Consider the following 11,367-nt stretch of genomic DNA (forward strand, 5'->3'; position numbering starts at 1 on the left):
AGAGAAGGAGACACAGCCAAGAGAGTACCAAACTCAGACACTCAAAACGTGTAGCGCCTATCAAGACTGAAGCCAATTGGTAGAAAACTGGGACGGTCTCAAATATAACAGCATCAAACTGGGGAATATACCTGTGTAACATCTGTACTCTGAACCTGTTCTCTGCCCAGGAAATTTTGGGAGGAGGAGAGGCTCTTTCTCTGACAGGTTTCTTGTTTGTTTGCTACAGAATCAGCTGAACCCTGCAGTTCAAATGAATCCAGACTCATTTGGACCAAGGCAGAAGCACCCCTAGTACAAAGAGGACCTGTGGGGAGAAGAAATTCAGCAATTCAGGTGGGTGGTTCCTGCAACTTCAGTGTGAAAGACACCACAAAAATGTCACTCCCAGCTCCTGAGTGTTGCTGGGAGTCTGGAAGTGGTGGAGGCATTGTAGATGAGTACAAAAGGGAACAGGCAGGAGGCAATTGAGAGTCTACAGAAACAGAAAGGAAAGTAAGAGGGACTCAGCACCATTCTTGAAAACACTGTTGTTAACTCCAGAATTCAGATTTACCACCAGAAAGGAAAATTGCCACCAATAACTTTTTGTGAGGTTTGGAGCGTGGTGATCAAAAGCCTACAATTTTGCTTCCCCTCTGCAGAATGTGACAAACTTGCTAGGAGATGAGATGTACTATTACCCCATTGCTCAACATACTGAACACCAACGCTGCTCAGCCAGTGAGGAAAATCCCTTTGTTTTACAAGGACAATTGCAATCAAGGTTGTTCATATGCAGCTACAGAATCAAACACAGGCAGCTTCCTTCTCACTTCCCCATAACATGTTTCCTAATGCAGGGTGGAGAAGCAACACACTGGATGTTTCTCAGTGGAGACTCCTTTGACAAGGCCTCAAAAAATATGACAATTTCCAGAAGATACCATTTGCCTCCACCCTGGAGAGCTTAAACATGAAATTACTGCATGGAACTGAAGGCCTTCTGCCATTCCCACATGGAAGTATCATATTGCAGACTAGCTACATATCACGATTTTTATGTAGCCTGCTCTAACCTATGCATTGCCTATCTAATAGGACATAGAGAAACATGTGGGCTTGTGGGAGGGGAGGTTAAAGCATCCCAAACAAATAAGAGAAAATATTTTCTGGTTGAGTACCCACATTGTGATTGTGCATTGCTTAAAGGTATTTACCCCATTTCAAAATCACTCAACACAAGTCACACACATAATCACCTATTTAAGACCTGTAACGTGGATAGCGCGGCTCTACACTTTCATAATGCCAAGAAATAATATAACAACGTATTCCATAATTAAGGAATCACGAACAATAGAGACAGCAGTTTCAAGTTTTTCTTTCCTCTTTTTCTCCATCTCTTTCTGTAAGGTGACAGAAGCATGCTTTTAGCACATGGAGCAAGCAGAGAGCCTGCAGGTATAAACTGATCGGAGTTTAGAGTCTGAAACACACTGCATTACACACGTGGCTGTTCTTGGAAGTCAACCATTTCTGCAAGTTATTCTCAAGAGGCATGATGTACTATATGCACTTAGGAAATGTGTTTCCCTGTGACTGGAATCAAGATGAAATAGCAATATTAAAAGAGATGGTTTAGTTTATGTAGTGGCCAACTATGTCATTAAACTAGAACAATGGAGACGATGGGGAGGCAGGAATGTTTTCCAGTGTGATTTATTCCTTTCCAGTAGCAGTGGAAATTTTTCCTATAGGCCTGAAAATGATCCTGTCTGCCAAACAGAAGTCAGCATTAAGATGTAAGAGTTCTGCTAGATTAGTCACCTCGGGATACTCTGCTCTCACACAGCACAGGGATCTCAAAGCACTTTGCCAGAACAGGTCACAACTCAGACTCCCAGCCTCTCAAACACCATGCCTTATTATCTTTGTTGTCAGTCACTTCAGAAAGGGGGAAACCGAGACTTGAAGACTTGATTAAAAATATGCAAAGAAGGCTCTGTGACGGAGTCAAGAATGAAACAAAGGCTTCCTTGATCCTATGCTTTACAGGAAACGTGCATGTCCTTTGGAAGGATCATTGTTTGCTGTAGCTGAGAGCAACTGGGTCAGCCAAGGCAAGAGGAAATGTTATCAGGCAATGGTTATCAGGCAAATGATACAATGCTATTTCCACTTCTGCCAGCCAATTAGACCTGTTCTGCCTGATGATACACGTGGGAAAGGCTGGCTCTTTTAGAATAAGCCAGGGTTTGGCGGCTAAGTCTTGCTGACTTTATACACCTGCATCAGCTACACACACGGTGACCCTGTGCATCTACCTGTTCTTTGTGCTCCTGTGCTCTGACATTACAGGAATTGCCACGCCAGAGGCTGCCCTACGGCCCACACAGAATATATAAGAGAACCCCAAAATGTCTCCTGATCAGACCCTTTCTCCACACAAGCATAGTGAGTCCAGAGTCCTCCAAGGGGCCTATGTGGAAGGGTAATAGGGCTGGTTTGAAATGTTACCCCTAGAAAGAGACATATTTGACTACAAAAGATGCCTTCTGCACACTGATCTTTTAATGACCGTCCAAATGACACTGTGAAGGCCCAGCAGGAAGAACACTGAAGGCCCACGTCCAGCCCTTCCCAGTTCTCAGCCCTCTCTTTGCAGCCTGGTACTCTACGAGTGGGACCACATGCAGCTGCACGGGCTACGTTCTTCACAGTCGCCTACCCACTTCCTTCCTCTGCAGAGTAACAAGGCACTCTTCAGCCTCACGCTGTCCCTCCCAGCAGTCTGGTTCCAATCTCGGGGATGCCACATCAGACAGCTACCCCCAAGGAATGGCATATGTGGCCAGAGGTCCTCCTGCTGCATCGCAGCGGCCACGCGGTTGCTGAAATCTCCCCCTGCCCTGCTCCTGAACTGCAGAGTCAGCTCACAGGGACAGAGAACAACCAGGATGGTTCAACTGGAGCCAGGATGAAGTGCCAGGCAGAAACACACAGATGCTGAGATACCAGCCAGATGATGTACAGCAAACGCCTCATTTTCCAATGCACAGAGCCGATCTCTTCTTTAATCTCTCTCAGTGCTCTGGTGGCTCAACGCTGCTAAACAAAGACTAAACAAGGTTCTCTCTCTCCTGATGAAGTTGTACTATGAATTACTCATTAGATCCTGACCTTCCCAATCCAAGAAAAAAACCCTCCTGACCATAAAAGTGTTTTGCCTGAAGGAGTATGTCCAAAGCTGACATAGTGAAACTAAGCTTTTGCTGCCTAAAAACAAAGCCCTCCCTTCCCAACGCATGTTTTAAAATAACATGAAACACATCATGGATTCAGTTCCAGCTTCCACTTCAGGTATTTTCACTTTTACAGTGTAAACTATGTCCAGGGCAGGGTGAGGAGGTTTTTGTTTGTACTTTTTCTTCCTAAAAAAGAAACCTACACAAGAGACCACAATCTCTTTCTATACAAAATTTGTTTGTTTTGTACATAGTGCTGGGTTGCTCCCATTCAATTCCAATGCTAAAGCACAGATACCAAACTTGCTCACATTTCTCTTGAGTAGGAAGGAAAAAAGGGAGAGATCAGCTGACTGCCTGCAAGCATTTAGCAACCTGTCTGTGCTGTCAGTGCCCTCCATGAGCGATGGGTGTTTCACAACTGGAAATATGAGCAACTGCCCCAGCTGTGTACTCCTCAGCCAGCAGCTACAAAAGCATGGTCCAGACTCAGGAGAAAAAACAGGCAGGACTGTGTCAAGAATTTCACCCCAAGGCGTGCTCTGATTTTCAGCAGGGCAAGTGCATCTTTTATGGTATCATAGACATCATTTCTAGGAGCAGGAACTGGCAGGGACAAACCTCTCCACATCAAGCACTAGTAGCTGCTAATCACAAAACAACTGGAGCTCACAACGTGATAAGGAAGCCTGCTCTTGACCCACACTACTACTTCCCTGCTTTTATGACACTGAAGTAATCTCCCAGGGCGCTGTTTTGCTGCTGGGAAAACCTCTGCTCTCAAGCCTCTGCGGAGCTCGGGTATGGCACCAGAGCTCTTCATGGGAATGTAGGCAAGACCCATTCAAGTGTTTTCACTTAAAATTAAAGCTGCTGCTTTCCAATTCTGGTGATTCCCACGGGGGTCAGTCACTGCCCTGTTGGCTCTCTTCCCTGAGGTCTCGACTGCAGCCTGACAGTTTTAAGGGATCAGAAACATATACACATGCACGCACATCCCTCTCCCAAAGTTGCTACTGTTTGCCTAAAATAAATAAATTCCCAAGACCTAGCTACATTTGCAAGTGATTCAGAAGACTGAAATTGGGGTCTCTGTGTCAGTGGGTCTGCCAAGCCTGCGTGACAGCATGCTCTGCACAGCCAGCTTCGGCTGCTCCCACCACTGATACATCAGTTTTGCTCCCTATTTGTGAGGACAGTCCAGGCAGCAACAGGGGAATAAAAACAAACCGTAAATACAGGATGTAGTATGAAACATCAGGCACTGATTGAAGGGTTTGAGGGGAAATAAGGGAAAATGTAATAAATTATTTTCAACTTCTCTTTTCAAATGTATGTGGAGATCAGTGGGGTTTAACCAGGAGAGTGTGAATTTAAATTTTGCAAAAGTAACAGTGGGCTTGGGTAGATACTGTGTAAAACAAACTGCTGCTCTTCCATGCATAAAAGGCAGCAGCAGGAGACAGAGTATCACACACAGTACTGCCTAAAGCATGCTGGCTATGTCAACAGATTATCTCGCTTTGGACTGTCTGGACTGTTACTAATACGCAACTGAACATGCAACCAATCCAACAACAACGATGCTATGAAATTAGGTTTTTTAATGAAATTATATTAACCTCTTCAGTTTAATTAGCATGTTAAAAATACAAAAGGAAAGCAGATGTGACCATCATGGATGTGCGAGCTGAATATTAATAACAAAAAGCATCCCCTCCCCCTCAGAGGATAAAGCAAAGTTGGATCGGTCATTTTGCAAATTAAATCCTGAATGTGTTCGCACTGTAGCTGCCAATAAACCTCTCGTGTGTGTGTGCATATACACACACAAAGCTGAAGCCAAAACAATTTTAGTAGGGTAAACCTGTAAAGATCCAGCCCTGGTCCAGCTGGATGACAACGCTACAGCCCGAGCGCTCCCCTGAAGCTCTACTGTCCACATTTCTCCACACACTTCTAAGGAAAAATTAAATGAACATCCCAAGCTGTCACTTACTGGAGACCTAACACACGCTACCCTTACGCTAGCCAAGACTAAGGTGAACGCTGGCAAGATTAAATCCAGCTGCTCATTATTCTTATACCGATAGTGCCACGGATCCGTGCGCTGCATTAGCGCCACATGTCATCCCATCCACACTCCACTATTCCTACCCACCAGCGGATTTTTTTTTAATTTTAAAGAGACACTAGTTTCCACAATTTCGCCTGGCATACCACCTCTGCCAGAAAATCACATCAAGAAACAGGATTGTCTCACAATGTCCTGCCGTAATTAGGAATCCTGTCTTTCCTTTTCCCTCAATATCCCAGATCATAACTATTTATAGATCTATGCATTTGGGCTCAGAGTTCATTTTTTACAACTCTTTTCTCTGTAACCTACTCTTCTCCTTACACTACTAGTCATCATTTTAATGCATTTGCAACACTTGATTTCCATCTTTATTCTAATACTGTCTACATATTAACCCTACGGTGCCTCAAAACCCACTGGTTTGCTGGAACCAGCCTAAGGCGTCATTGTTTTAAGATACAGCAAGAAGTGCGTGTTTCTCTGCACCTTCTAAAAAAGAAGGAAAAAAAGAACAAAAAATAAGTCACCTCCCTAGTTACAGAATTTAGCCTAAAAGCTTTTGCTAGTGTTTCCACACACCTGCTCACCCCGATCTCTGACTTAAGCTACAATTTTTATTGACATATACTAATTACCTGAAAATAAGAATGATCTATTCCATTTCCACCAGCTGCCAGTTGTCAGCACTGGCTGGAAGTGATCAGCCCTTTTTAAAAGAACGGAAAAAAAAAATCTAAGCTCAAAAATAAAATAAAAATAGTAGTCATCATAAAAACAAAACCCTAAAGAACGCCACCGGATCTCAGGTGCTCCCAGGCGTGCTCAGAAAGGACTGAAGGCAGACAGATTTGAATGGACTGCTCAGTTTGTCATGGCAAAAAATACAGAGATTTAAAGGTCTACCCACGCGGGAAAAAAACAAAAACAAAAACAAAACCACCAAAAACCCCAACCCTGAACTAAAGAACAAAAATAAAATAAAGTCAGAAATGCAGCCCCAATGCATCGACTGTCTGCACTTAAAAGATTTACAGGAGTAATTTAAATGATTCACCTGCTGCCAGTTTTCCTCCAAGGATGGCAAAGCTGAGAAGTAGCCGGTGTCGTGGACAAGCTGGAGTTCCTGGAATATACTATAACTAGCCAAGACATCCATGCTGCTGCTGAGCAAGACCCTTTCTTTCTGCTTTTGTGTGTGTTTGTTTGCTCGGGTGGGGGGTTGTTTTTGATCATAAAAAAAAAAGGAGGAGGAAAATCAACCAATGATAGATCCAGCGTCCCTTTGGCTTTGTTTTGTTTCAGTCACACTTTAAAAAAAGAGAGAGAGAGAGGATCAGCGCAGAGGGACGGCGAGGGCCGGGGGCCGGGCCGAGGAGGACGAGAGGCGCCGGCGCGCACCGAGCACCCCGCGGCCGCCGCACCGGGGCACGTCCCCGCCGCCGCGCACCGCGCAGCCCCGCGCCGCGGCCATGCGCGCTCGCGCCCGCCCTCCCCGCCCCCTCCCCGCTTTATTTTCGGGAGACTACATCGCCCCCCCCCCCCCCCCCGCGCCCGTTTTCCTCTCACCCTCCCTCGGCAAACCCCGGCCCGGCCCCCCCTCTCCCGCCGCTGCCTCACGGCCGCCTCACGGCCGCCCCGCCCCCCCCCCCCCCCCCAGCGCGCAGCCGCGCGGCCCACTCAGGCAGCGCGTGACCATGTAGGGTAAACGGCGGGGCGGGAGGGGCGGGCCCGCGGCCCTCCTGAAGTCACTGTCGCCCAATGGCGGCGCCGCGAGGGGCGCGAGGGGCGGTGCCTGACCGCCACCGGTGGCGTCGATTGGCCGGCAACGCTGCTCCCGGCTCCTCCCGGCGGCCCGCGAGGCGGTGCGCGGCGTGCTATTTTTAGGGCGCTATATAAGGGGGCGGCGGGGCACGCGGCAACGGCAGAGCGCGGCGCGCTGGGGGGCGGTGCGGGGATCGGGCTCTGCCGTGGTTACAGGTTCCGGCGGTAAAGCCGCTGTCTTGAGGGGCTGGGGGCGCGGAGCGGGGCGGTTGCGTTTGTTCCTGGCGTCCCGCTGCCGTGGGGCTGCCCCGCCGAGGCGCGGGCACTGGAGGGGATGGGGAAGGGGCCGCGCATTTGGTGCCCTCCGAGCAGCCTGCCCTTCCCGCGGTGTGTGCGGCCGTGTGCTGCTCCCCAGCCACTAGCCCTCGAGTCCCCAGGGGATGAGGGTGGCCAGACCGAGAAAACCCTTTTTTTCCCTTTGTCACAGATGATTGGGAAAAGATGCACAGCTGCCGGGGTGTTGGGAGGATTTGGAGTGGGGATATACCCTGAGCAGGAGTAGCCAGCGTAGGGAGCACATGTTCATGTGCGTGGAGACTGCAGCAACCCAGCTTCTGAGGCACGGACAGTGATGAGCGTTAACCCAGCCAGGCTATCTCCAGAAATGCTTGTTTGCTTATTAAAGCATCTATCATGGCATTTAACCAGGCTTAGCTGTGAGCTGAGCCTTCTTTGAGTGCTAGTTTGGGTTGGCTAATGAGCTGTTTGACCTTAAATGGTTAGTGTGGTGCAGAGCTTCCCCAAAATTGCTTTGGCACTGGGCATGGTTGCATTTCTGCTTTTGGAAGGATTGCAGAGCTGACTGTGCTCATTTAAAGATGATGGGGGGAGGGTCCAGTAATAAAAGAAATATGTTCTCTTTGTTGCTCTCAAATTCAGATGGCCCTGTAGTCCCATCAGTTCCATTGTGAGGGCCATATCTATCCACCAGGCTGCTGGATGAACATCCTCCTGGTGCCCTTTTATGGTGGGTTGCTGTCTGTATGAGCTGGACTGGGTGTCAGGGCAAGCAGATGCTGCCAGGGGTTGTTAAAATATCTGGTTTCAGAGCAGTTGCATCACGTTTTTCTTAAGTGGCTAAGATGTCTTGCTACTGTCTTCCTTCTGCAACCAGATGAGAGCGCCTGGCCAGGCCTCAGCTGGTGTAAATTGGTGCAATGCCACTAGTACACACATGTCTCATCCCAGGTGTCTCACTGAGATTGATGTGAAAGTATGAGGCAGCAAAACTCGTCAGTGCTAATTAGCTCATGGTCTGTTTTCTTTCTTGGTGATGAAGACAAATTGCCTTTTCCAAGACTGGGTTCACGTTAACGATTTTGAAAGCCATGTTTGAAGAAAGCTTCTCAGAATAAACCTTTAAAGAAAGCCCAGATAATGGCTGCCTCAACCCCAAATTCTTGTAGGTGCTGGCAAGCAACACTGCCATAACTTCAGAATAAAGCAGAGTAAGCACAGCATTCTAGTTTGAGGAGTCAAAATCTAGAGGGAAAGGGGGAAATGAAGCTGTTGCTGAAGGAACTGCAGTAATGGGGGGAGACTGGACATAAGCAGTTTTCTCAAATGGTCTCACCTCTGCAAAAGCACTCTTTGTCTGGGTGCTTGCATTACGGAAGCAGCAGGATGGCTTGTGGGAGCTGTCGCTCAGGCTTTGACCTTGAGGCTGCAGGTCTGGATGGTCCAGGGCCAGTTCACTTGAAGATGGTGGTCTCCTGTGAGCTGCTTGTGAAAATGATGCTTGTTTCCTAGCCTTCAGCTAGGCAACCATAGCTGAAGGCTATGGTCCTCAAACAGGACCACCTCTGGCACCTTTAGCTTAGCAGAAAAGCTGGGTGTGAGGCTGGATGTGAGTAATAAACTGCTCTTTCTCATAAATATACTCATAAAGGTATAGGTATATGTGTTAGTGGGAAGATGAGAGGGAAGGTTAGTGCAGCGAGCACTGCTGGAGAGATCTTACAGACTGTCGTTACCAATTCCAAGCATGCCTCAGTCTGGTAAAGTGACACCTTTCCTGGGCACCTTGGGAAGGGAAAGCTTAAAGACAGGAGAGGACAGAGCTGGACTAAGGTGGTCAGATCTGGAAAGGAGTGGCACCTGAGTATCGTAACACAGCTCCCATACCGAGAGGGTTATGCAAGAAATTCCTGCTTCAGAAAAAGCTTCCAATAAACATTTATCCTTAAGAGCTTGTCAGAACAAGGCCATATGCATATGCAGAGACTTCTTCTGACCTAGGCAAGAAAATAGAGGACAAAAGCGGCAAAGGTTTATGGTACGAGACGTTTTTGTCTTCAAATTCTGTAATTCCTGTGGCTGAAAAAACATTTTGATGCTGTACTTGTTTAGCGTAACTACTATTTTGATATGTGGAAAGTTTAGTGCTTTGATATCCAAGCTCCCCTCTAACACTGGCATGAGAGGAGGCCTGCCCTGTGCAAGCTGTGGGTTGCCCATGCTTTGGTTTATTGCAAAGCTCAGTGTATACAGGCAACCCAGGAGTCCCCTCTGCCATGACAGTCACTTCTGCTTGCTAATAAGCAGCTCTCATTTGAATCAATTAAAATCTTTCTACTTGCCTATATTGTCTTGAATGTCCTGCTGAACACATGTCCTGTAGAAATAGCCACTTTTCCACCCTCAGGGTGAAGGTTGTTCTCCGTTGTGGAGCTCAGCTGCTTTACACCAGCAAAGAGCCCAGCCTGTGCCCAGGTTGCACTGTAAATGATGGCCAGATCCTGTGAGCAGATGCTGGTCTGCTGCTCTGGCTAGCTTCAGGAGGAATTGTGTCTGAGGGCAGGATTTTGGCTGTGAGCCTTGAGGTGAAGAGCTGGGCTATAGATCTGGCCGCTTGCCTGGGTGGTTTCCAGGCAGACATTGCATTTTTATTATCTTGGATATTCTGCTTTGGAGGTCAGTCGAGAAAGTAGAATGGGGTTGTCACTTGGCAGAAGTAGAAAAGTCTCAACAAAAAATGAATGTGATGATACGCTGGGTATAATGCTGTTGGTCCAGCACCTGAGGTAACAACTACCTGTGCTAACCCAGAGGTAACAGAAGGCAATTTCTGCCCTCTTTTGTTTCTCAGGCTGTACTGACCTTACTGCTGGCGAATAGCCACTTTCCCTGCTCCGGCCCAACCACACCACCCATCACGGAGAGCAACGCAATCAGTCGTGGAGGAGGAACAATGCCTCCCCAACTGCTACACAGCTGGGCTCAAGGGCACAGAGGACTACACAAAAATTCAGGCAAAGGGTGCAGTCTGGACCTGTGGGGAGTAAAGACAGGCATTTCACCCATAGCACAGATTTGTCCCGTAATGGGTGAAGAGGATAGCCTGGATGGGGAGAAGATTTTTTTAGGCCAGCCCCAAACTTCATCAGTCCTGTAACTTGCTGAAATGTTGGGAAGATTCAGGGAGATGGTATGGCTGGTTGTGCAATAGTGCCGATGGGTCTTGGCACCTGGGAAAAGGGAAGGAGTTTTTTTCTGGCATCAAGGGGCCACAGGAGTGTTTAGTCCTAGTGAAAGGAAAGAAAGCATTTCCTTGTTCCTTCTGCTCTTCTAGAGAAAGAGGAGAGGTGACTTCACTGTTTTCTGGGAAGAGCTTGAATTTCTCATCGCCTGCCCCAGGACCTCTGGCAACAACCTCTTCTACCCTCTCCAAGCTGGGAACGCAGAATCACCCCCTGTGCTTGGCTGGGTCTCTGCAAGCCACTGGTGTGCACAAAATCACAGTTTTTGTCACTCTGGTTGCTTTCCCTTGTGATATTTCCAGCCCTGCTGCCTGCGGGAGCAATGGCGAGGGGTGCATAGTGAGGACCTGACAGGGAGGGCTGATTTGCAGGGGACTTCGCGGTGTCGGATTTATGTTCCATTGCTCTGGTCTGGGCAGTGACAAGGTGCTGTAAAGCCGTCAGGTAGTATATCAATTTATAGTTTAAACATTTTGCTGGATACACTCCCTTTGGTACCAATGAAACAGCTGCACTGAGATCCCCTGTATGCAGCTCATGATGCAGTTTTAAAGCCTGTGGTCTTCTCCATAGTCAACCAAAATGCTAAAGAACTTTCTTCAGGTGTCTAAGCTATGACTTTCTTCTACTGTCGCATCTGCATGTTAGGCTGCCAGCTGCATCTCTTCCTTTCCCCAACTCAAACTGAGAGCTAGTATAGCTCTCCTGTGCTTAAAGCCTGCAACAGGGGTCTTCAAAGGTATTGTTTCTTCAGTCAATG

General features: G+C 47.7%; 1 protein-coding gene across 1 annotated transcript in view; it reads right to left on the minus strand.

The window, feature by feature from the left end:
* Positions 1 to 6,520, minus strand: part of KLF7 (KLF transcription factor 7) — a 55,797-nt gene extending 49,277 nt beyond the window's left edge. Inside the window, exon 1 of the mRNA XM_009955769.2 lies at positions 6,362 to 6,520. Within this exon, the coding sequence (XP_009954071.1) occupies positions 6,362 to 6,463 (102 nt within the window). The 5' untranslated portion in view covers positions 6,464 to 6,520. The remainder of the gene's footprint in view (positions 1 to 6,361) is intronic.
* Between the last annotated feature and the right edge of the window lie 4,847 nt (positions 6,521 to 11,367).

Source organism: Leptosomus discolor, chromosome 5 (genome assembly GCF_034619465.1).
Source record: "Leptosomus discolor isolate bLepDis1 chromosome 5, bLepDis1.hap2, whole genome shotgun sequence".
NCBI lineage: Eukaryota > Metazoa > Chordata > Aves > Leptosomiformes > Leptosomidae > Leptosomus > Leptosomus discolor.